General features: G+C 42.0%; 1 protein-coding gene across 3 annotated transcripts in view; it reads right to left on the bottom strand.

Moving 5' to 3' along the window:
• The window catches only part of LOC138583777 (RNA-binding motif, single-stranded-interacting protein 3-like), a 149606-nt gene that overhangs the window by 38467 nt on the left and 83819 nt on the right, over positions 1-27320 (bottom strand). For all 3 annotated transcript variants that reach the window (XM_069655765.1, XM_069655766.1, XM_069655767.1), the window contains exons 5-6: positions 10318-10475; positions 8037-8116 (exon numbers count right to left, since the gene is read on the bottom strand). In XM_069655765.1, the coding sequence (XP_069511866.1) occupies positions 8037-8116; positions 10318-10475 (238 nt within the window). The remainder of the gene's footprint in view (positions 1-8036; positions 8117-10317; positions 10476-27320) is intronic.

The following is a 27320-nucleotide window of genomic DNA, read 5'->3' as shown; positions in this document are numbered from 1 at the left end:
CGCACAGACCAAATTGAAGGACCCTCTAGTCTCTGTAGGGCGATGATGACGTCTTGTGACAGACCCCTCACAGGTCCTTTTTGTTTATTTTATTATTTAGGCCTAACAATAATTTTATTATTGTCTGGTCACAACATTTTTTTAGTGGGTTGTGAATAAAAGGGAAGAGGGCGAGATGTGACCCAAGGCAGGTCATCATAGATTGTAACAGTAAAACACAGTGATGATTGAGAGGTTTCATAACATGGATCTATCTGTCTCATAGCTCATACAGGTGCTATTCAAACCTTATTATTACGCTGACAATCTATATTGTACAGTGGCAGACATGTGCAATCACGCTCCAAGCAGTTTCCGTTAGAAGAAACAGGCTGCAAATTCAGAGACAATACGCGGCCTGGAGCACTTGTTTTGGCTTTTTGCTGCATGTTTTTGCCCTCGCTGGCCACCGTAATATTGACATTTGAATTTGCATTATCCAGAACATGTGGTGACCCAACACACTACATGCACACCTTATTTGGTTGCTTCCAATATTCAGACTCGAACCAATAATAGTTATTTAGCTGAGACATTTATGTACATGAATCTTAACTAACAAATAGAGCTACACATTTCCTGTTTGTTTGTTGTTATTCTGAATTTGCAAGACAATGTATTTTTAGCTTCATCCCTGTGAAGAATTTGAGAATTAAAATACTAAAAGAAAAAGACACACACATAAAGCTACTATGTTGTGTGTCCTTGCACATGTGTGTTTCCCTGTAGTCCATCTAATTAAACCGCATCAATCTTTCCTGAGAGCTGCGAACTTTACAAGGGCGACTAACTGAAGTGAACACACAAGATACTTATGCTACACGTGCGTTTGTTCACAAGCTGAGAACAAGATGTTTACAACAGGATTTATTTGTCCTCATTAACCGAGGCTTTCAGCAGCTGATTTAGCAGTTTCATTTATCCATCAAAGTGTCGCTGCTTTTTCAAACGGTGAACAGATTCACTCCAGTTCTGTTGTCGTGCATCCTGTCGCTGCAGACAGAAGATGCAAATAGGAAATAAAAGACGTGAAGGCTGCAAAAGATGTCAGAAAAACGACTGCTGAGAGAGGCTGCTTGTTTGCCTTTCTGACTGTGTGTGTAAGACAATACAACAAATAAGAAATGGAGTCTCAACCAGTGGCACTTTCTGTTTAACTAAACAGATGTGCACGTAGGTGAAAGGGAGGATTGTTTGTTCTGTGAGGAGCTGATCACATACTGTAACCACTCATAGGAGCTGTCCGACATTGCAGAACAAAGATGGGCAACACAAGTGTGAAACCTCCAGCTGAGAAAATGGACGGATCCTCTGCTCTGGTGAGGAACACGAGACGATATAGGAGGTAAAGAAAAATATTAGGGAGGAGGAACGCACAGCTTACTGTAGATGCAGGAAACATACAACTGATCTCAGCCTTGGTGCTTCTACGCATGTAAACCATCTGTGCTTAGATTAAAACATTTAGCTTATTGGCACAACGGTTTCAGCTTTCACTGTGGGAAGACGGGACATAAAATGAAAGTGGGACTCAATCCCTCAAATGGGGGGAAAAATTCTCATTTAAAATAAAATCTAATCCATTAGCGAGCAACATGGGAAATCATTCAGTTGGAAAATGGGATCCAATTCCCAAATGTGACAAATGTGGATTCCCCGAGCTTGGCTGAATGGGAAGCCATCTTTTTTTCCCCCTGTTTGAGACACGCGGCATCAAAGAGCTGAAAGCCCTGGGACAGAACAATGTGCACTCCAGAGGGTTACTGGTTCGCACATGAGAGGAAGCCAAGTATGTGCCACCAAAATAAAAGAGATGTATTAGAGAATGTTTATTCATATTGCTATTAGCACTTTTACAGCATTAAAAATGTAGGATGTGTCTACCGTGATAAACAAAACAGAAATTTAGATGATTTACACAAATTAAGCTAATGTTAACTAGCATCAAATATCTTGCTCAGTGCTTCTAAAGCATCACATCAAACACTCATAAGGACGTTAAAGTGCTGAATAATTGTCTCCACATATTACATGTAAGCCGACACCGGGTCTGACAGAGCAGCACTGCCACATAATTACACAATATTTTTCTGGGAAAAGCCTTGTTCCATTTTTTCCTCCATTATCAGAAACATCAAGTAACAATAATTTCCTGTTTATGGAAGTACAGTATTGAACCGCTCCCGCAATGAACGGGGACTAAATGCCTCATGATCCGACCAGACATTGAAGACTGTACGCATTTTTAAAAGCCTCCTGATTATTAGTGAAACCGCAGAGTGATAATGGGCCGGCGTCTGAGATCTGGTGTCGTCTAATTTCTGTCCTCTGTTTGTTTGTCCCACCGTTAAGGGCGGGCAGGACAGAAAAACTGCAGCATCAGATAGTGGGACAAATAGAGAAAGACTGATTGGAAAAAAAGGTTAAAGAGGAATGGAAAAGAGATGAGATGTGCGACAGAGGTGATGGAGTGAGAGAGGATAACTGGAAGGAGACAAAGAAATAACAAAAACGGAGAGAAAGACACGAAGGGGAAAAGCAAGAAACAATTTATTTTCCTGAACCTTGTGTCTAGTTATTTACTTATTTATATAGGTAGATAATGTCATGTAAGCTTTATACGAACAGGTCATAGAGAGTTGCCTTTGGATAAAATGTACCATATTTGTAAAATTGGGCTTCTTGAGTATCAAATCAGGCCTTATAACCAAATTTCAAATTAGCTTGGATAAAGAAGATCTCTTGAGAAACTCTCACCCTCTGTTAAAGGGTCTAGTGTGTGTGTATGTGTGTCAATGTGTTTGTGCAAGTTAAACAGCAACTTTTCTGTTGTTGGTTTGTCAATAAAAAAAGGACAGAAAAATAAAAGGAAGATTTAGGGCCTGTGTCCACTAACAGCATTTTTTACGCTGACAGCGGCCACAACTTCAATTTTAGAGCGCTTTTCACCGGTGCTTACTGTTGCTAGGTTACGAAAGTTGTCCGATGGCACTTCTGCTTCCCTTGGTAGTGACCGTTACGTCTGCTCTAAATTGCTCTGTTTGCTTAATATTCGCTTTAATTCAATGAAATTTTACAAAGAAAACAGTGGAATGTAGTCGTGTCCTGGCGTAAGCAGCAGCTCACCTGGAAATTGTACCCTCGAAAAAACAAAAGAATAAGCTTCTCCTCCGCCATTGTTGTTGACAAAGTTGGTATCTGAAGTCCCGCCCCTTCTTGATTTTGATTGGTCGGTGAGGGAGAAGTGACAGTGACGAGTGCAGCAGTGTTTCCAAAGTTGAACTATGAGTGAAGCAACTAAAAACAGCTGATGCAGAGGGCGTTTTTGCGCTCAGGACGCTGCATTGGTTTTGTATAGAAAATAGGCGCTGCCAGTACAAAAAATTATCTCAGTGGTCATAGGCCCTTAATGCTTAAAATGGTATTTGCATGCATTTTTGCAGTTATCTTACAAAGATTTGACCCTCAGCTTATGTGCAAAATCTCAATAATATAAATGAAATGATTCCTCACCAGACATATAAGATATGTATCCTGTCTTTGAGTAGATTTTTGGGAAGAGAAATGGAGAAGGAGAAAAGTGACGTTTTCTCCCACATTGGTCCATTAAACCAAAATAAACTGAGACTCTTTGTGCACACTTCTGAAGTCGCTATTCCCTTGTTATCAAGTGCTAACAATTTTAAATGTCATCAAGAATAAGAATGATTTATTATTTTAAGCTGTGACAGGAAGTGACCTGGTCATGATGAAGCTGTAGAAGATACAGTGTGCACTCTTTATGGATGGATGGGGAGGGCCTCCTACTGGCTCTGACTGTCTTCCTCTCAGTATGGGGGTATTATCGAACAACAAGCACAGAGAATGCAGCGTGTTAACTAATGTGCATATATTCCAGATATTTATTATTATTTCATAAGTAACTGACGAAAAGGATATATACTGTAGATCTGTTTAAAGTGTGACTAACATGCGGCACTCAATAAAAAGGTCAAGAGCTGAGACATTCAGGTCTATGTCAGATCATCTCCTCTCTCTCTATGACAGGAGAAGTCAGGACGCTGAGGATCAATGGACTTCCTGTTAACGAGGCCTGATGGACGCTCTGGTCATGTGATCAATGTTGCCATAAATCCTGCTGCTTGAGAGTAAAATATTACTGCTGCCCGTCGATACATCAGCCTGGAGGAGCAGACTGTGGGATTAATCAGAGGCACGCACTGAAGCACACATCACTCAATGATATGCACACATACTGTACGTTACACTGCACCAGCAGAGCATGCTGGACTTCTGATACTATGTTATTTTAAGAGAAAAAACTTAATGTCGTAATGGGACTGCATTAGCCTCAGAAATGCCGCACACTGTCACTGACACAGAAAACCAGTGACATAAATCAGAGGAACCTGGCACGCTCTCTCTCTGGTTATTAGATCAGTAAAACACACACACACACACACACACACACACACACACACACAGTGGAGAGAGGAGAACATCCCTGGCAACGTCTAGTAATGCATCTCTTTCAATATAGAGGTCAGAGAGGTGTGTGTGTGTGCAAGTTTAAACCTGCATTAATTCATTTTTTGTCCAGGTGGGAGAGCACAACAAGATGTAAATACAGCAATGACAAATTATCCACCTTACGGTGAATTTATTTCCAGTTTGGTTCTGTGCAGTTAATTAGTTTAATTCAAATATTCAGTCTCCTTTTAGCTCTGTTTTGGTCTCCTTTAACTGCTGAGGCAAAAAAAAAATTGGGATCTTTAGCTGCTAAATGCTCCTCTATCACTAGCTACTGGTCCGATTATAAGACGACGCCCCCTTTTCAAGACTAGATTATTATAATTTTTAAATTTCAATAAATCATTAACCATTGACGTGAGGTCTCTTTACAGAGCAGTCCTGAAACAGCTGATGACAGCTCTGTAACGTGCAGTCACATACTCGCACACTCTCCCGCTTTGAGGACTTCGGTACGGCTTTGTCTGTTAGCATGTATTAGCTAAGACTGTTTGCATTTTTATAGCTCGCCGTCTTCGTACATTACACTCTGTGACACCACATTTCATGGCTGCTTGACTGTTGTTTAATGACGCTGCTTCATTGATAACCATTATCTTAAAATAAGCATTTTAACTCCAGAACTTGGCCTACTTTTTAGCCACTGTGTTCCAGTTGATCACCGTGTCTCTCCATCTTTCATCCCCCTGGCACTGTAGGTGTGAGTGATGGCTGGACTCAGTCACGAGGGGTACACCCCGTCATGTATTCGGACCAACACGGTTTGCTTTTAGTTGCCTGCTGGTTATCTACAGTGGCATTTTGAAATGTATTCTCTGAAAACAGCTGCCTGCTGCTTCAGTTTGGAACAATATTTTTATGTTAACAAAGAGAGAGAGCAACACAAGGAGCTGAAAGATGCTAAATAGCTCAGCGGAGAAGATGTGGTCTGCAGAGTTTGGTGATGATTCTGTGCGGTTTCATGACTATAGGTGAAGCCACATCAACCAATATCAGTAAATTGTGCTCTGTCTGTTTCATGTTAGAGTCTATAAATAACCTGATTTTGAATGCCCCTTCATTAGTTAGCTGATAGTGCTGGTAGTGCTGTTTTGTTGCTGGTAGGAACAGTGTGCGTTTCTCACAAGCACAGGCTGCAGAGAGAAGCAGCACAGGACGCAATGTTGCATCATTCACCTGCTGCAAAACTACACAGCTTTATGTCACATATACAGGAAGTATAACAGCGTGAGAAACTGAGCCGCCCACCATGCTGTACCTCACAAATCACACTGCCCAGGAGCAGGGCACAGCTTTCTGTCTGTCCCTGATTTCCTCTCTCCTTCCTCTCTATCGTTCAGTATCTCCATCTCTCTTCTCTCTCATTCTGTGTCTCTTTCAGTTTGCTTCTCCACACTCAGCTTCCTCATCTCTCACCTTTTCCTTGTCTTGTTATCTCACTCATGTTTAGTCATCCCACTGTGCTCTCTCTCTCTGTATATGTCCGTCTCTCTCACACCCACACACCCCTCATCATTTCTTCAAAACATCCTCAATCTCACTCTTCCTCTCCTTCCATCCTCCCTTCCCTTACCCCTCCCCTCCTGTCTCCCCCTCTGTGTTAAAAGTCAACAAGTCTTTGCTGTTAATTTGGGGGACAGATTGTTTGCTTTAGGGGATGTCTGTATGCGTGTGTGACTCAATCTGTGTCCGGTACAGTCAGGGATGTAATCAGTCAGATCTTCCTACTAAATCAGCTCAAGGTGGTGTAAGGAGCGGGGCAGAGAGATGATGCTGATAGGCTATCAGTCGCACGGATGCTGCTTTGTACACGCACAGATGTTGTAACACCAGCATACAGAGATGTCTTTTTGCATAGCTGTAACTGACATGTTTATTTCATGAACAGGCAACGATGATTGGATAGGTTGGTTTTTGTTTGCAACAAATAAAGTGAAACGAGTCTGAAATCAAGGTTGTTTTTTTCCTGCAGCATCCAATAAAATATTTTTTTTATTTCCTAAAAGAGGATAAATTTATGCTCGATGCTGGATATCGGACCTCAGTAGGGTTAGGATTATCAAACAAAGTGTGTGTTGAGTAATGATGATCAATAGTTGGCTTAAATAGCTCGGTCCTATTTTATATTTTGACTTAATGTTTCGTCCTTTAAATCAGGAAACTTCAGTCCGTATTTTATCCTAAGATCTGCCTGTTGTAAGATATTAAACTAATATTAATATTATTGAATACATGGAGACACTACCTCTAGCAACTGTGGACATGCTGTAACCTTTAAACTGGTTCCACTGTAGGCTAACGTCCAGTCTTAGTGAAATCTATGTCATGACATGTGATTTATTTATATACAGCTGCAGAAAAAGAGAGACCACTGTGAAAATATGTTTCTCTCTGGTTCTACTATTTATAGGTCTGTTTTATTGCATTGCAACATTTCTCCCTACGTCCAAATAAAAACATAATTTAGGTCTTTTATTTGCAGGAAATGACGACTAGTAAAGGTAATCAAAAGAAGCAAAACAAATGTTTTTCACCTCGAATGATGCAAAGAAAACAAGTTAATGTTCATTTTTAAGTTTTAACTCAGGAAGAGTTCACAAATCAACATTTGGTGGAATTACCCTGAACTACAGCTCTCATGCATCTCGGCATGCTCTCATCAGTCTTTATATGTTGCTGTTGCCGGGCGACGTTATGCCATGTTTGGTTGTGTGATGGCTTGTGAGCATCCGTCTCCCTCTTGGTCACATTCAGGAGGTGTTCAGTGAGGTTCAGATCTGGACAGGGCTGCCCATGGCATGAAGAGAGAGATGCTGGTTTAAGGAACATTTGGAGTGATCTCTTAATTGTTCCTGGAGCTGTATATGTTCATGTGCACACATGTACACCTTATTTTCTCTCTGTCGACCCTTTTTAAATTCTTTTTGTATTACTTTTTGTCTGATATATTATTATTGCATCATTGAGCTCTTTTAAGAGGGAATAAATTGTACTGTTTTTTCCATATTGAAAACACCTAAAATAAAATATTCCAGAAAAAAAAAACATCAGAAGCTCTGTGTGTTTTTTATCATATATAAACTCATCTGCTGTATTTTTCCTTCTTGCATTCGAATCTTTAAACAATATCCAGCCCTATTTATAGCCGTCCACCTTGACGTAATGTAAACATCACAACACCTCCTGTTTTCAGGTGATACACAACAACAGCGCTGCCTTCTCACCAATAAGACACAAAAGATGACTTTCATCACATTTTCAACACGTAAACAAACACCTGTGAACTCGCTGGAAGTGCTTTAAAGGTTTTCAGCAAAACTGTTAAAATAATCTGACCTTTGAGTGCAGCCTGGCTGCTGTGTAGGAGAGAGAGTGTATGATGCATCTCTATGAGTACGCTGACCTATACAGAGAAACGACCCTGTCGTAGCCGGTGCACAGTGATTGTCCTGCTGATGGACACCTACCTGTCATGCCTGGAGGAGTTTTCAAGAATTTGCCATTGAAGTTTTGGATCACGACGTCACACTTTTCTGTTGACTCCATCCTGAAGGACAGAGAGAGGGAAATAAGTGCTACTTGAGGACAATTCAGTCATTATTGTACATAAAAGTGTGCCAATGTAAACCTACTATAACTCGATATTTGTGCATGTAAATGTGTCTTCTAGCTCGTCTTTGCATCCCTGGGCAAAAAGCCTTAGGTAGGTGTATGCGTGCATCTGTGTGTGTGTGTGTTTCTGTGTGTGTTTTCGACGGGGTTTCCTCTCCTTTGTCCCTGTTTAAAAGCTCCATTCAGCCTGATCTGTTGTGTGTCATGTCCTCTTTGTCTGCCCCTATTCAGCTCCGCTCACCCAATCACAGCTCAATGACTAATTGCCTGCTTGGCAAGCAAAAGCCTGTGTGTGTGAATGTGTGTGTGTGTGTGGGAGAGAGAAAAAGGGTGACAGGAGAAAGAAAGAGAGAGTGTGTGTGTGCGTGTGGTATGTGAGCATGCATGTCTCTGTGTGTGTCTCGGGTTTTCTTCACATAGCAAGTGACCCTGAATGGAGCCCTGACTGCATTCTAATCATTGGCACACTCCACGGTGTAACTGAGAAGACCACACACGCACACGCACACACAGACACACACACACAGAGGAGGGTGACGGGGCCAAGGTTACAGGAGTGTGGACTTGTACCAGTGACGTTTCTCTTGCTAACTCCTCTTCATTTAGTGCAGCTAGACTGTAAGGGTTGATGTTATCACTGCTGTAGACATCTGCATGGACGCCCATGACCTTAACACCGCTATTTTGAAATTATGATTGTGTAATCGTGATGCATCACCCCTGACATGTCTGTCTTTTTATCCAATGGACCGGGTGAGAGGGGTGAGGAGGCTGGCGTCGGCGGATCTGAGGTCCTGAGGTGGGAGTGTGTTGGTGAAGGAGGTGAGTGAGGTAGGAAGGAGCTAGGTCGTGGAGGGCCTTGTAGGTGACGAGAAGGATTCTTTGTTGAATGGGGAGCCAGTGGAGGTTTTGAAGGACTGGGGTGATGTAGTCTCTGAGTTTTGGATGTATTGTAGTTTGTTGAGGATTTTGGTGGATGTGCCATAAAAGGATGCAGTTGCAGTAATCCAGTCAGGAAGTGATGAAGGCGTGGATGAGCGGCTGAGAAGGAGAGGGAGGGGCGAAGACGGGACGGACCAGATCTTTTGCTTTTTCAGTCCATTTATTTGTATTTTTAATCAGCTCGGCTCTTTTGTGTCGTGATTTTAAACAATTGAATCAGTCTTGATCTCTGACTTTACGTGGACGAATCCACTTGAGTGGTTTGGAGGAGAAGACGATGTTGCCTTACAGTACAGGTAGCATGTTTACAGTTTTTGACAGTGACGCCTCTAATCAGATGGACTTTTCCAACATAAAGGAGGCCGCAGCAGACATGTACATTTTGTTTTACACAGCTTTTTTTTGCCACTAATGTCGAGGCCGTGCACATGGACCCATAGCTGGAACGGCACATCTGGCACTGGCATAAAAAGCAAGATTACAGGTCTGAGCCTAGTGAGAAATGTAACTTTAATTCTTCACATACTGAACTCCTTATGAAAGATTCTTAATCTGGAGATATACTTGCTTTTGACTACGTGGTGGTGTGCGCATGATGACGCATTCCCTGAGTCTGTTTGGAGGGTCGGCTGTGCACGTCATCAAACATTAATGCTATGTGTATGCGAGGTTCAGTAGGCACATGACCGGTAGTGGCAGTGTAGAGGCAGAGGGGATGTGACAGAGTCAATTATCAACATTTAAACGATGTGTCATTGCCACTGCGCAGTGACAAACATGCCAAAACAGCTGGAGACAGATCCGGCACCGTTACGTCTGTGCATGGAGGAAAATGTTGGAGAAAGCCGGCGGTGTGTTCTGTCCACCGAACACACAAAATCTGTTCCTTTTATCTCAATGATCTCAGAATTAACATCATAGTAACCTCCTTGAGTGTCGCCATTTTTGTTGTTGATATCTCGCACATCCAGTAGTTTCAAATGGCCTGAGTTCTCTGGTGTGCCCTCTAGAGGTATCCTCCAGTAACACTCGTAGTGCATAAACAAGTATGTGAACAATTACGTTCATGACGCAGCCGATTGTGTGGGTAAACACAAGGTTAAAAAGAAAGTACATCTCCGGTCTTACAGAACCTTAAGTGTTGGGGAAAGTCTGTGAAAGTCTGTGTGCATGTGTGTGTCTCTCTGTGCATACCTGGCAAAGCCGACTCCTCTGCTCAGGCCGTTGGCGTCCCTCAGTATCCGCGTGGAAATGACGTGACCGAAGGGCTTCAGCATATTCTCCAGCTCCTGCTCGTCCATGGACAGCGGCAGGTTGGAGATGTACAGGTTGGTGGGGTCCTGCTCCTGTTGCTGTTGGGAGAAACAGAAGGTTTGAAAACAATTATTATCAATGCATTTGTCTTGCGTAGGCGTAATTATCAAAAGAAGTGGCCTTTCTGAAACCTTGGAAACAATCACAGTTATTTTGTGTCGCAATAAATGCTCCTTAAAACATAGTTACTATTTACTCAAAATCTGCTCTCTGAGAGATCAGGAGTTAATCTGCACAGAAAGGGGCTTGAGGTAAACAGAGGCTGCCCTTGTGCTAAGCGAGGCAATCCCTTTTTAAGAGTCTAAAATGCTTCAAATGAAGAAATAAAGGACTTTCCTTTAACTCTCACTAAAAGCTGGTTTTGCAGCAGTGAATGCATTAAAGTTTAAGGCAGGCCCCAAGTTTGTTTTATTTCCATATTTATGACTGAATATCCCACTAAAAAAATATATCTTAACTCAAGTGGCAAACTCTCCTCAGAAGAGGAATAAACATTTCATTGAAAAGTCGGTGCACCGGCTTCCTGCTCAGAACCCCTGAAGCAAAGAGGAAAAACCCCCTCAGGATTCAGAGACGTGCGCTGAGTTTCATTCAGTTTTCACAAGAAAGAGGGAACCTCCTATAATGTGCCTCTCGTTTACTTAAACCAGTGTACTTCAATTATTTTGGGTCTGTTTAAGCAGCACTCTATTGAAATGATCCAAAGCCTGTGTGAGCGTGTGTGTGTGTCTAAGTGCTGAGGATGTATGCAGGAGAGGCTCCAATAGCTCCATTTTGCCATTGAGACAGACAAGAAATAAAGAGTGACGTGAATTTTAACTAACTGATTCCATCAAAGTCTTAAAACACATATATAATTCCCCAAAATGTTTCTGTTAACGTTTAAAATGGTTCAATGATCTCTCATTGCTTCATAAGAGTTTAAACCTGCATTGGCTTTATCTGTCCTCCAAGCTGTAATTGCTCATGTATTCATTTTGGCCTTGGTAATAACTAGCACATCCTGATAATTGGGTCCATTTATTACCAATACGAGACTTTTAAAGAGCAGCTCCAGTCACGTTTTAAAACGTATAAAATGCTCTCCTTGAAATAATAAATTGTATCTGATATGTTTTTTCTGCAAAATACGTTTAATTACCTTGTAAAAATCCTCCCAAGGCATCTCCTCCTTCTATCTCATTAAAAATTCCTCAATCTGCATAGGCCCCGCCCACTATGCAAATTTCCAACAGCGAAAAAAAACACGTCTCTGCCATCGTTTAGCGGTAACTTGTTGAAACTTAGCTAGCTTGAAATGTCGTAATTAGTAGCAGTAACATTAACGTTAGTAGTCAGTAATGAGTTTGCAAAAATTACGATGCCGCTTACAGCTGGCTCGCGCATCGCCGAAGTGGTTGCCATAGGTTACACATAATGATATATATAGTGTCATTAACGGGATTGGCTCCTCAGGTTTGTGACGTCTCAAACATGCCAATCTGAAAACGTGTTGTTGAGCCTGTCCTTGGTACACTGCAGTTTAAAAGGCCCAGCCGTGGAGATGACGGCTTATGTTGTCCCTTGTCTTGTAGCACATGAGAAACACCACATGGAGATGTTTACAATGTCAAACACTGGATTTTTACTGGAGGGGGTCTTTAAAGGATAGCAGTTATTACATTTTCTTATGATTAGTCCCACATGTTTTATATTCCTACGATCTTACGAGCACAAACCACAGCAGGAAAACAAGCAACAAACTGAAACCGAATCCAGTGCAGAGCTGGAGTGAGACACTGATCATAAATGCTGTCATGGAAAATGGAACAAATACTAAAAGTGTGTGTTATGCTGTCTGATTCACACTGCATGGTAAGAATCTACAATGCTTGGTTTAATATTAGTACTATGGCAAACATACATTTCTGTGTGTGTGCGTATGTGTGTGAATACTTGTGTGAACGTGTGACAAAAAGTCTGCCCTATGTGGCTCATTTCGAGCATAAATATTTCCTCTCTCCACGGAGGATTTCCGTCGCATGCAGCAGAGCCGTTTGATTTCCAGAGTGGGAGTTCCACTTCTGGCCGACTGTGACCAAAGCCATCTATGTAATCAGTGACTCTGAATAAGCAGAGCAGCTCCACTGAAGAAGTCTGAAATATTTTCACTTTCTCTCTCGGTCTGAGTATCTCTGTGCGTCAGCAGGGATTTTCCTTTGGCAGAGCGTCCGACACACAGAGAGTGCTGCAGTCGTCTTCCCACACAGGGCAACTGGCTTTCAATATAATCTCCTGCATTTGTGTGTGTGTGTGTGTGTGTGTGTGTGTGCTGCGCTTTAATGAAAGCAGTGACAGGCGAAAGCAGCAACATCAAAGGCGAGGAGTCATGTGTAACAGCTGTGGAGCCTGTCATTGATGTAAGAGTCATCTTCCTTACTGACTTAGATCACTCAGATCATCATCACGGCCCTCTGCTTTTCAAAGAGCTGCTTTTCAACACAACTATTAAAATGTTGCTTTTAACTTCTCAGAAAGTCGGTCTTCAAACAACAGCCAGGTGTTCGCATGAACATTCAATCGCTCCTCCTCTTCACAGAGAATAAAAGAAGTGGTCGTGGCCTTTTAGTTTCAAAAGGAAGCCAAAGCTCAAGTGCCTTAAACCTGCACTTTTTCTAATGGCCAGCAGGGGGCGACTCCACTGGCTGCAAAAGGAAATCTGATGGTATAAAACCAGATGGTAAAATGACTCAACCTCTCAGTTGGTTTATGATGGAAAACTCGTCACTAACTGGGCGCCGCTTGTGATTTTTTATGCAAAGGTCGCGCCAGACACCCAGTCTGTAATTCTGCAAAGGCAAAGGCTTTCATCAGTGGGCTCACTCACCATTGTGTTACCTCATAACTGCGATAGATAGTGGCTTAACAGACCTTTATTTACATGAAAAACTTCGAGGTTATATCTTTAATGTTATTGACAATGAAGTATAATGTTTGCTGTTGTACGTTTAGGTTAAATACAGAAGAGTCTGGAGTTGCCTCAACATCATCGCAGTCTTTCCTTTGCGTAGCCAAAATGGTTTTGTTGCTTAAACTTAACTACAGACCAGTATGTGGACTTAAACCTGAGAGCTGCACTTTGTATGCAATCCACCCCAGCTGCTTCCTTATAAACAAGGTTCTGTACATATTTGTGTCGTTCATAGGGCTGGGTTTAAAATATCGATTTTTCCGATTCGAATCGATTATCATTTGAATGTCTGAATATCGCTTGATAAATCCCGAGATCGATCTTTAAAAATGTGTGTAAAAAGGTGCTGATCACTCTTGTTTCTGAGCGCTCCTGAACGCAGCACGACTCAGTGCATCCCCTCGAAAAATGGCAGTGAGGGAGACATGCCCGGACTTGTTTACTGCAGCTACAATGGAGACATCACTGATCACCTACGGACTCTTTTCATCGTGTGTGCGTCCATGAATATGTAAGTTAGTTTTGCACTGATCGATTCGAATTGAGAAATCCTTATCGATACCCAGCCCTTGTCATTCACCCAGAAAGCAGTCAAATAATATACAAGAGTTAGTTCTCGGAGAGAGGAAATTATTCAAGCCGTCACACATGTGGATACCTGGTGTAATAAAACATGTCTTTGTCTTGTACTGATCACATACAGAGATGTTTTCTGTTAAAATCCAGATATATTCAGGTTTGCAGAGGCCCAAACAATCATCTCATGGGACCTTGTTTATACACAGTGACAAACTGCAGTGCAGTGGTTAGACTCAGTGTTATTGTGCCATGCAAAATAAGAAATAATGGGAAACAACATCTTTATCACGGATTTGCATACCCAGTCACTGTGAGAAACCCTTAGAATAAAAAGTAGAACTTTAAGGAAAAACAGTGAACACCCGAGGGAAGATTCAGCAGTGAAACACTGTCCAAAGCTAATAAGGCTAAAGCTAATAAAGCTATCATTGTACAGGCTACAAGTTAATTCAGAGTATAAATCAGTGCAGCAGCTCAAACAGATCCATCGCTCTGTCACGCTGTTTAAAGTCACTGAGTACCTGTCTCTCAAACAAATTAGCTCCAGAGCAAACCTGGGGCGATGCTCCGCTGTGCTTTTAACTGTGGACTTTGTCATTTCTGACAATAACTTGCTCATTTTGACATAAAGGATCTCAATTTTCAGTCAGACTGGTACTCAGTGTGCAGTCGGATATCCTCCGGCTGTGTATGGAGGATCTGCATGTTCTCCCTGTTTGCATGCCATAAAGAGATTAAATGGTAAAACAGAAGATTTCCTCTCCCTGCGGTCAGCGTGGTCACACGCTCATTTCATCCAAAGACAATATGTCCTAAACAAAATCTCACGGTGGTTTTTCCAGTTTGAGCAAAAAGTGGGTCAGCTCTTTTTGTTTCACACGCAGTTTTCCGTACAGTTACTGTAGCGATGCTACTGACGCCGTGACATCTCCTCCTCTGCTCCTCCGCAACATCTGTGACTGTTGAACAATCCTTCCTTTGTATTTGTGTTGTCTTATCTGGGGAAATCAACAGTGTGATGGTTAAAATCAAGAGGGGCATCGTGCAGGGCGAGTAAAACCACATTCAATAACACCATCTCCACATGCAGTATTTGCAAGTGCCTCTGGGATATGAAGTGCTTCGGAGCAGCCACATGCGAGTGAACTCTGCTTGACTTTGCTCAAAGTTGCCGTCTGCACAAAGTTACTTTGCGGTGATCTCTCACTCTGCATGTTGCAAATGACTCACCTCTCTCTCTGTCTCTCTCTTTCTTTCTCTGTCCCCTCTCTCCCTCCATCTCTTTGTCTCTCTCTCCCTCGCCCTCCCTCTCTCCGTAACATCTGTCACGAGCTGGAAACAGCTTCACACCAACTGTGCCTCTCCCTGACTGTGTAGCCTTCCCTGCCAGCCAGTCAGCCCGTGTTTTCAGCTCCATTAAACCTCATTGCTGCATCATTACAGCAGGTCCGCACCTCTTATCATGTTACTTCCTGGTTGCCCTGCAAGGCAACGACACCTGCTGAAGAGCTGGAGGGTAAAGAGAGGGCGAAGAATAGTTAAATACCTGTGGAAAACAGCGGTTGGTTGTGCACGCGGGATGGATGGAGATGAGTTGAAACGGTACCTGAATGTCATATTTCTTTGCAACCCTGTTTGCATCTCAAACACTTGACAGCAGAAATGACACATCACAGCCTCACATAAACCTGTAAAGGAGCGAGCAGGTATTGTAAATGGATGTATGGAAACCAAAGTGGGACTAGAAGTGCTTTAAAAACAACCGCGGAGGCAGTATATGATTAGGGAAATGAGACTTTCTATTCATTATGTGTTGATTCCTTCCTTTTACCTTTCAAGACGTAATCCTGCTCATTTCCTCTTTTAATCCATCCATTCTTCCTCCTCCTCCTCTCTATCCTTAACTTCCTCCCTTGCTCACCCTCCTCCTCTTGTCCTCTCCTTTCTTTCCCTACTTGCTATTCTCCCCTCCTCTTCCTCAGATTAAAACCTAATCTCCTATAATGGTAGCCTTCCTGGCTCAAATGCTATCTGAATGCTTAATTAATATTTAAAGAGCAGAATGTTTCCTCCTCTCCAGCCTTTCCTTGCTCTTTTTCTCCCCGTACATTTCTTACATTTCCCTCCCTCCGCCGCTTCCTCCGTCTTCCTCTTCCTCCAGCCAAGTCCTAATCTTTCATAATGATTGTCTGGGTGTCTAAACTCCCTGTAACGGCTTAATCAATACTTAATGAACATACCATAAATACTTTATGAAGCCTAAACCATGAAATCCCCAGGGTTTCATTAGCCATGGAGATATACACTTTTCTCCATCTCCATGATGACTGGAGGCTCGCTGAAATCAACACTGGATACTGATTACCTCATCATTTAGTCTCTGGTCAGCTCCTATTACTGTAGGCATGCTGTTCGGCTGCGGCTGCCTCTCATATACACATCTTTGCCCGAGTAGTGGAGTACAAAACAGACTTGTCTATGTTAGATGTTATTTAAGTAGGTTTTAAGTATGGGTCTTATCACGCAATCCACAAGGCAGATCTGTCTGTATGTTAGCAGATGTCAGCCCCCTTTTCACAGCCTGTAAAGGTCATGGAGGTTGAATAGTGGGGCAAAGTAGTTCCGCCTCGGAGGTAGTAACAGAGGTGTAGCGGAGGCAACACAGCATCAGTGTAAAAGGTGGAGCCAGCAGGGTGGAACAGCGCCGTGTTTGTGAAGTTTGCTCTGTTTTGTTAACATGTCGTGGCTTTTTTGCTTCCATAACGCTGTGTAAAATCACACACTGGGACACCAACATTACAGCGCTGTGTGGTTCAGTGTAAAAGGCAGTGTAACGTTTGTTAAAGTGCTGTGGCAGGATCTTAGTGTAAATAAGGCTGTTGTTGCCTCTGCAGTTCGCTGCACGGCTAGTTTAATTTTCTTGTTGGGTTTATCTACATGTGAGAGCGATATAAATGTTGGTAATATTTAAACTTGTACAACAGTTAGTTTCATCCAAGTAATTTGATTGGACAAGAGGTATTCCATGAGTGCTGATATGCTGTATAACAGCACTGGGACTTTAAGCTATGTGTATCACTCTGCTTCAGGCGACCTGAATACTGTTAATTACAGCAAACAGTATTTGTCTGGATTGATCAATCACACATGCCACCAAAGCAACTGCCAACAATTTATCGTTTTACTGGTTGCACATAAATGGATACAAAATAAATAAAGATATAGGTACATATAAAGAAGTGCAAAGTAGCAGAAGTGCAGGAAAATGTTTTCATTATCACTTAGCAACAGTCTAGTTTGAGTAAAGTTGTGGAACTAGTTGTTTTGGCGGAGCAAAATGAATTTAAAAAATCAGCTGTTTCTTTTTATTATTTACTTCTATAAGCTGCTTGTTGTATGAAAGAAATATGTCACTCGAGGTTATGCTGTTGTACTGAATATCAGCACGGCTGTGATAACCTTGGACAATGCACCTACTGCCTCCTTTGTTATCACAGCCATGCTGATATTTAGTTTAACAGCACTCCTTCTTGCGTGATACGCTTAATTATACAACAGTTAGGTTCGACCAAGTAATCTGATTGGATAAGAGGCATTCAATGAGTGCTGACAGAGAGGCAACATCACTGGGACTTTTCACTCTGCGGCCTCGTGCCTACGGCTGAATCACAGCCTTGATAATATTAAGTACAACAGCATGACCTCGAGTGACATATTGCTTAGGTGAGGCATCGCCACATGCTTGAACCACCTTAAGGCCAGTGTGTTTTTGCAGGTTGCAGATGTACAGTTCAGTATGTACTATTTAAAAAGAGCTGGTTTATTCTTTAATGTGTGCGTGGGCTTTAATGTCTCCAGAGAATTTTGTTTAATCTGCAATGATACAAAAAGGGCACGGCCTTTATCACTGTAGCCACTTCCCTTTAACTTCAAGAAAGGACAACTTCTGAAGCAGAAAAAGAAAACACTCAGTAGATTCTACAGCAGGTTTTCGCTGTGGTTAATTGGCTACAAAGGTCATTTAACTGAGCTTACTTTTTAAAAGATTGAGCTGAACATTCAAGCATCATTAAAACTGGGACTCAAGGCTTTTCAAAATGGCATACTTATAAAAATATTCAGGAGTTGAAAAGCTGTTTTCCACTCCGTGGCTCTCTAGTGGCTGTGAAGTGGCAAAGAAACTCTGACTATTCAAAGAAACGGCATCACACTCGAGTAAGTGAGAGACCGACTATGTTTAATTCAATGTTTTCTCTTTCTCTCACTGCACTTTAACGTGGCATCTTCCTATCTCACCCTGTCTTTGTATTTCCATTCACTTCCTCTACTGTGTCTCTACTGTGTGTATTAAAAGGCCAGTAATTCATCACAGCGTCGGAGCAGAGTGCAGAGCCTGCTACACACAAGTGTGCAGGCTGCCTGTCTGCCAGCCGTCCAGAGCTGGATCAATCACCCAATCCCGAGACACCAAAACCATCAGGGAGGGTCAGACAGAGATAGAAGAGAGAGAGAGACAGAGAGGAAGGATGGAGGTAGACATATTGAGAGATATAAAAAGAAATGGGTGGATTAAATAAACATTTCCAGGCTGGATGCAGATAAAAACGCTCTGTGAGTTGATCTGTCTCCCTTTGGTTTGACGCCAAAGAAAGAAGACATTTTGGACTGATAGGATATAGATGCACAGACAGACTAAACAACATCCAGACCTGGCTGCAATGTTGCATCTGTCGTGCTCTCCTTTGTTGTTGATGCTTTTGTTTATTCCTCAGTCTGACCACACAAACACAACTTATGAGTGTGGGCCTGATTCCTAACAGCTGGAGTGGAAGGGCTTTTATTTCCTGTGGTTGTGTGTGGTTGTTTTTGCTGCTTTACGGCGCGGCCCTGAAACTTTTGCAGCCAGAAACCCAAACGCTGCTTTTAGACTCATCGAAAAAATATGACATTTCTTATCTCGCAGGGATCTGGAAGAAACAGGCCTGTGATCCATTTTCGGTTTAAGTCGAGATTACAATTTTGGTCGACTGTGGGAAGCCAATTAAGACAAATACATTTTTGAAGAGTTGTGCAACAAGATATAAAACACATGCTCACGGGAACGGATGCAAAACAGTTCCTTACTCTTTTAAAGTCTTTTAAAGGAGCAGTTCGCCCCTGGAAAAAGCCTCTGCTAATGAAAGCTGGTGTTCTCTGTCATCGATATAAGCAATAATATTTGAAATAAGCGGCATAGCTGTGGAGAAAGTTGTACAAACAGCTCGTGGTTTCGCCCATTCTACATTCCTGCAACACCCAGCGTGCATTGCGCCCCTCCCTCTGAAAGGAACGGCCCAGCGAGAGACGCTGGAGTGAAACACTACCGTTTTCCAGTCAAGGACATTGATCGCTGCAGGCAATGGCTCAGAGCGGTACAGAATACAAAATATATGACGAGAATGGATCGTCTAAAAAATCTTCGGGTCTGCAGTCTACAATTCAAACCTGATGATTATGAACGAGACATGACATCGGAAGCGGGCGTCCTAGATTGAGGAAGACGATGCGTTTAACATAGTCTGGTTGAGGTTTTCCAGGGCTCATTGGAGAAGCAGATAGCGTCCTCCAAAGGCACGGAGCGAAACTGCATTTTTTTTCCAACCATAATGGCATTAGCTTGCCATAATAGCATGATAGGACTGAGTTTGAAAATCGTCGAACTGGCCCTTTAAGAGATCTAACCATGCAAAAGCAATGCAAGGCTATAGCACATAAAAACCCATGTTCAAGGTCTACACACACAAACGCCTTCATAAAAGGCCTCAAAAACATAGTGCGCACAATACATACACATCCTTCTCCCTCGAGCTGCCTTTCTTCTATTTGTCTCTCCTCTTCTTGCACTGAATGCTGTAATCAAGGCTAATGGGACTCAGCTGTTGGCCAGTCTAATTACCTGGAATGCAGACGGATGATCTGGGAGAGAGGCCTTCACAGAAACACACACACATGAACGCAGACCACATGCAGTCACGAGGCTTCCATAGAAAAGTGTTTCTCTTTCAAGCACCTGCCATTCAAAGAAGTGTGTGTACCACAGTGTGAGTCAGCCTATGTGTGTATAGTGCGTTTCTTTGTGTGTTAACTTAAGTGCCTTTGTGCACATGAATGCATGCGTTTGTTAAAGGTCAATAAAAGCGCAAGCAAAAATTTCCATTCCTTCTCCGAGTCAGGAATTCCCAGTGAACAGTCTGGCAGAAAAAGGCATGTTGCTAAATTTACACAAAACCTCTCCGCTCCTTATTCTTCTGTTTTTATTAACTGAATAATTCAACTTATTTTCCACCTGGGACTTTTACTTTCACTCATGCTTTTTGCTTCTATCCAAATTGTCACCCACTTTCAAAGACTAACTTCTTTAGGAAGGTTTCGAACACAGTGTGAAATAACCTTGAGCGGAAATTTAGAATTATTTAAGTTCAAAGATAACTTTTAAACAGCACAGTGGATACAGCAGCATGTTAGGAGCTTCACAACTCCCAGAATTTAAAAGAAAGGGATCAACTGAATCGTCATTGAGTGGATTTAAATGTTCAAAACGTTGGATTTTGAAGCAAATCTCTTGCATGTCTGATAAGTATGTCTGTGTCATTCTTGGCCTCGTCCGCCTGATGTCGTAGCGTCTGCCTGAGGAGGGAGCAGGCTTCAGGGAAATCCTTGCTTTAAATGATTAATGGGGTTTAGAACCAAAGAGGGGAAATGTCTCCGACACTGCAGGTACACGCCCAGCTTTAGAGAGAGGCCGAGACTGCGTTTAAAGCTGCATCGTCAGAGAGCGGCCTGTTTCGTGGAAGTTCAGAGGGGCTCATTAAGGACTGCAGCAACACATACACACGCATACATACATAAATTAAAAGTAAAAACATACGCAGAGCCATAAACAGACGGGTCATGTTGGGTGGAGATGATCAAGGCAGGAACAAGGGAGAAGAAAGAGAAGTGTGGAAGATAAGATAAGAGAAGGGAGTGAGAAACACAAAGATTGATAAGTCAAACGTTATATGGTATACAGTAAAGAGTCATATAATTCTAAGGCCCACAGTGCACTATGCTAAATTGATGGCCACTATAGTAGTAAAATCATATCACTTAAGCTATAAAATGCTTTACAGTTAATTTAAATAGTACAAGAATAACGCTGATAAACAAGATTAAACATGCCAGTAAAAAGGGGATACTAAAATAAAATGACTAAAGGTTGAACATGGTAATAGTAATAGAGACAGTTCAGAGAGGACCTACTAGAGTTTAAAAAATCCTGCAGGAATTTGGCTGGGGAACGTTACCATGCAATGTATTAACAGTCAGCGAAAATGCATGTTAAACACAAACGTATGGACAGTTAGTTAAAGCTCAATCCTACGATTAAAATGTTTAAAAATAAAAAAAACATAAAAAGCAAATCGCAATAACCGCATACTTTCTAAAGAGTCTCAATTTATAACTAAAGTCTGTTCGAAAAGAGCGCAGGATGAAGTGAGGAAAACTGCTTAAGTCCCACCCCTTTCTTCTTTTAAACTGTATCAATTTGGTCTAGGCCGAAGCATTCAAAATAACACCAAAGAATACAGGTACCTAGCTAATCAACAAAAATGCAACAACCAAATAATATGAATTACACAAGATGCACAGTAGTGATGTTAGTCCAGTTTCGCACGTTGTTCTTCTGTTCTACATCTGTTCAATATGTTAAGTACAATGAAGGTACGTTTTAATAATGTCTCACTTTTTCAAAATACATGGTTGTTTAAAATGTTTTGGCTATTGTTCAAGGAAACAAGACAGCATCTGTTCGGGCCCTGTGTTTTCACATGAATGGTTAAAACATTATGAGCAGTCTTCTAGAGGAAAAATGACCATACTGTGCGTCACAGTAATTGATTGACTGGGTTATAGGGCGATATAAAGTGGTACATCATCAGCAAAGAAATATAAACTGGACCCTGTTTCTTTTATGAGGCCCAGTGGCAGCGTAAATATAGGAAATAGAAGAGGACCAAATATTGATCCCTGGGGAACGCCACATGTAATCAGGAAGCGCTGGAAGAGGCCTGTTGAATGACAACAGAAAATTCCTTTGTAATTTGATAAAAAGATAATATAGAATTATCTTTGCACTTTGAAAAGTCCTTAGTGCCAACCTTTTTTTAAAATACAGACAATAAATGAGAATGGCAGCTCATATCAAAAGAACTGTAAGGGTTAAAGACAACAGATTTGACCATGGACTACATGTTGAATGTGCCTCATGCTATTACAATTATTATCAATCATATACATCATCATCGTTAAAGAAACAATCTAAACTAAAGGTACTAATAATAAATCATATAGTTTTATCTTGGTCAATAATGTCATCATACTATTTGCCAGATGAAGCTACATAATTGATATGAGTGTCTGAGTTGGATAGCCTTTTTTCATCCTCAGTATATCAGTTTCATGTCTCTCCAGCTTCTTGCTAAACTCACCGTTTTGCACATCAGTGCTATTCCTGTTTTATTGCACAGTATCTTGTAAAGTGTGACAGGACATGTGGGGGAGAGATGAAGAGAAGTGGTCAGCTAGTCAAGAGCGAGATTCAAACCTTGCAATCCGTGGTGCTTGCTCTGCAGCCCACACTGCGAACCTGCATTACCTTCTCTAACAGATTGAAAGCAACTTCAGCTGTGCTCCTAAAATGACTCACATTCTACCTCCTCTATTTCCTCTCTCGCTCTTCTCCTTTCACTGAATTGCTCCTTGATTGCCTGTCTGTATCAGAACATTTCATTAGAAAAATGCAATAAACTAGAAGGCTCACTGGATTATCATAGAGGAAGCACTTTCTTGGATAAGGGAAGAGAAAATTAATAAAGAAAGTTTTTAGACAAACTTATTGAATGCAGTTTTTTGTTTCTGGCTTGCCTGCTAATGGCATGTGGCTTGTCCTCAGACAAATTATTGGGAAATGAAGTTAAGAGCCACAGCCAGAGTGAAAACAAATTAAAGGGAAACTGCAAAATTAAAAAAGTTCTGGTAGAGTGCAGAGGAGGACTAGGTTTGTGCTCTCGGCACTGCGGTGATTAAAACATAAAGCATTGGCTCAGACGCAAGAAGTGGCTCAGAGGAAAGAGAGGGGCACATTTGATTCTGTCCTGAGATGGTGTTTTTTCCCCGATGTGTCCGGCAAGGCATGCATGCACAGACGTATATGCAGGTAGAAAAGTTGAATAGGTAATAATTTTTCATGCAATGCCCTGGTGATGTCTGCAGAACTTGCATCACGCCTCTATTCTATCCTGCAATCGGACAATCGTGCATTTTCATAACAATTCCCCTTGACAGCACACAAAGACAAGTCCATGTCAGAGTGCAAATGAGTGGCTTGAAGGCAAAGGCTACAACCTTTATTCTCACCTTAATTGCACTGCAGTAAAAGTGTTAAAATGAAACTGTCATATCCAAGGGCATATAACACTTGCAGCACTTATAAAAGTTACAAAGGCTGGTTGACTTGCTGTATTATGGGGAGTTAAGCTGTCCATGTCCACCCACACCTTCTGCTGGCCTCGACTATAAAGTCCCGGAGGAGAGGGATGCTGGTTTACACTTCAATAAAAGACCTTTTTCATCAACTCTGCTGCTCTCACTGCATCTGTCACGCTGCAATCCAGCCATCAAAGTCGAGCATGTGCACGTGTGCGAGGACGTGTGAATGCATTTGTGTGCTGTAAGTGGCGAGCATCACCTGAGTGCAATCAAAGCAAGGGCAAAATAGTATCAATTCTCATTTTTCATACCTTTGACGGGGAATTGAGGGATGTATAGGCTATTTGGGTCACAGTTAAACACATTCACACCATCTTTCCTGGACAGAACATTCCATAGGCGTCTGAGAAGCTCGACTGGAGGGGGTCGGGGGTTCAATCTGCTCAAGGGCACTTACATGGAGTTGTTGAAGCTGTGAGTTAAAATTCATGTGACTCTCTGGCTTCTAGTTTGAAATATACACCTTTAATTCTTTATTCCATCATCCTACATTGCTTATAAAAGATTATTTTCCTTTAATACCATGTTTTATGTTCCCTCTGTTTGTGTCTGCATCATTTCAAACACATCCTGTTTGGGGATTTGTTAGATTAAACAGTGTATCGATTTAACAACAGCAGCTACATGTTTACTTGGTTGATTTTCACAAACTGTAATATGAGTGAGCGAGCGGCAAAGTCCGGCTTAAGTGGATTTATTCGCCTTAAACACACACACATGTATTTTCTGTGTGCATGTTGTGTGTTCTGCGCTCACACCTGACACTATTTCATCCTGATCAATGCTTTTGTCCTACAGACCTGAAGCTGGAAAGCCGTGGCCTGTTGCCATGGTTATCTCTATTTGAAACCGGAGGGATTAACCTCCAGGCGGATGGCTCGGGAGAGGAGAAAGACGAGGAAAACGTGAGAGAAAAACAACTTTGGGTGAGAAGAAAATAATGATGGAAGTAGATGGAGCCAAACAGAAATACAGGGACAGAGATAGAGACACACAGAGATAGAGACACAGGATAAAGAAAGATATGGGGACTAAAAGCAAAGAAAGGTAAGGATTAGAGAGTTTAACCAGGGTACTATGTCCTTAAAGGGCCAGTTCGCAGATTTTCAACCTCAGTCCCATCATGCTGTTATGGGGAGCTAATGCCATTATGGTAGGAAAAAAAAATGCAATTTCTCTCTGTGCCTTTGGAGGACGCTATCTGCGTCTGCATGGGCCCTGGAAAACGTGCCATCTGGTGGAGGCCAGGGAGCTCGCTAAACTACACTTCCTCAATCTAGGACGCCCGCCTCCGATGTCATGTCTCGTTCAAAATCGTTTGAAATGTAGACTGCAGACCTGAACATTTTTTAGACGATCCACCGGTATATTCTCATCGTTTTTTGGATTCTGTACCGCTCTGAGACATTGCCTGCAGCAGTAGTATTTCACTCCAGCGTCTCTCGCTGGGCCGTTCCTTAAGGAGGGAGGGGCGCAATGCATGCTGGGTGTTGTAGGAATGTAGAATGGGCGAAACCACGAGCTGTTTGTGCAACTTTCTCCACAGCTATGGAGCCAATTTCAAATATTATTGCTTCTATCGATTACAGAGAACACCAGCTTTGACTGACAGTGGCTTTTTCCAGGGGAGAATTGCTCCTTTAAAGTGTGCTCTCTAGTGTATAACATTTTGGCTTTACAATACACACCCACAGTACTTCAGCTCATTGAAATTAGCCAAACACAGAAAGAGTTATGTGAGTAACTCTATTTACCCAAACCAATTTGCCAACTTTTAAATTTTAGTGTGGTTTGGATCGCCTTGGTTTGCTTTGGAAAGCTTAGAGAAACCACTGTCATGAATGTCAAAACCAAACAGAGGGATTCTCCCATTGTGATGTTGCTTTTTCACTGGCTTACCTTAGGAAAAACAACCAAAAGTAGCCACTGCCATCACACTCTCAGCACAAACAGTTTAGCAAACGATCCTGTCTCTCAAACATCAGTGTGAGTTTGAACCTAAGGGCCCCCCGGCTGAAGAACAGTCCCAGCTGCAGATGACACATTCAAAGCAACACGTAGCAACACGTAGGGGAGCTAATTTAATGTGCTGGCGGAAAATAAAAGCATGTAAACTGCACCGGTTTTGCGTCAGAAGGTGGCTTTTTGAAGATACAACTTCTTTGCAGTGTGCAGCCTCTCTGAAGATGTGCTTGTGGTGTGTGTTGCTGCGGCCCTCAGATGAGAGAGCGGCGCTTTTTCTCGCCATCTTTAGATGTCGGGACGAGGGCGTAGAGGGGCCAGCTGACAGCTTGGCGGACCAAGGTTATTTACTTTTAGAAGGGGAAAACCGGCCTGAGTCAGCAAACACTAAAGGGCAGCGGGCCACACGCATACACACACTCATTCATATGCACATGCACAGACATGGACATCTGACTGTTTCATCTCTGGTGCGTGTGTAAGATCCCACGCAGATAACTCACACACACACACACGCACACACTGCCAAGAGGTTAAATAGACCCATTGCTGGTGCACCATTGAGAAAACAGCAGTCAAATTACCGTCATATCCTGCACCAAGGAGACTTGTATACACCAAGAACCCAACACTAAGCAATCAACCAGTTAAAAGCATCTTATCACTAACACACAAGCTTGTACACTCACACCGGACACACACACAAAGAAGACAGAGGAGAAACGCAGCAATTACACATGATTTATTATAATAGCATGCATAGAGCATAGACCCGAGGAACCTTTATATTTAACATTCATGGGAGCAGCCAGGAATTTTCATCCACTCTCTGGACCATGGCTGCTAATGTCCAATTTGCCCTCTCCAGCCAGAATGTGAATGCTCCTGCAAAAGGACCGCCACTGGCTCTCAATTGGATCTCCTAAGCTCTTTCCATAACCTGTAATGTCCTTTTTAAGCTGCGACCTGAAGGTAAACCTGCAAACGTACATACTGCACAGAATTATTGCTTTTTCCTGTAAGTGAACAGCGCTCTTATTACATGATGATTGAGACATTAAGATGTGTACGCCCTTGACTTTCAGAGTGTTTGCTGCTGCAAGGTGTTAACACAACTAGACATTTTAAAGAGACATCAATTATATGTGTTTGAGTAATCATCATGCATGACACTTTTCCTAAAATTGCAGATATATGTAAGTAAGTAAGTAAGTAACCAATAGATGGCAGTTTATTCTTTCATTCTTAGATAGATTATTTTATAAAGGATTAAAAAGAGGATGGATTGAGTGCCTCATGCACAATAATCTTGTCCAAATCTCTCACATTGTTTGACTTCAACCAAACGTGTAGTCTGAGATAGAACATTTTCTGTAATTGTTTTGTAGCTATTACCGTAAAATCCAGAATATAAACCGCACTTGAATATAATACGGGTCTGTTTTGGGGGGTATTCCAAAGGGAAGAAAGGTTTTCCATAGTTATTTATTAATAAAAACATGTATACAAGCTATTTTAACACTATTTATTTTCATTTGAAACGCATTCAAAACACACAGCAGCCTACCATCTGTTTTTGTCATGTCGAATTTGCAATCCTGCTAGCTCCCGGTGCGGTAGTTGAGCTCAGCCTACAGTAATGTTGATTGTTGTGAGGGCGGTGGCTGCACTGGCGGTCATGATGGGGCATGTCCGTAGATTATAACACCATCGTCTGGGTAAAATACTGTAACACAATAAAATAGCCCTCTCTGCACTTTATACTGGTATATTGGTCCCACTGGTATGTAGGATGCGGCCCACTTTTTAGATTATCTGCAAT

The sequence above is a fragment of the Semicossyphus pulcher genome, unplaced genomic scaffold, assembly GCF_022749685.1.
Source record: "Semicossyphus pulcher isolate SPU_LCO1_2020_fin unplaced genomic scaffold, fSemPul1.0.p SCAF_9, whole genome shotgun sequence".
Taxonomy (NCBI): Eukaryota; Metazoa; Chordata; class Actinopteri; order Labriformes; family Labridae; genus Semicossyphus; species Semicossyphus pulcher.
The sequence above is the reverse complement of the archived record's forward strand: the minus strand, read 5'-3'. Positions and strand labels throughout refer to the sequence as shown.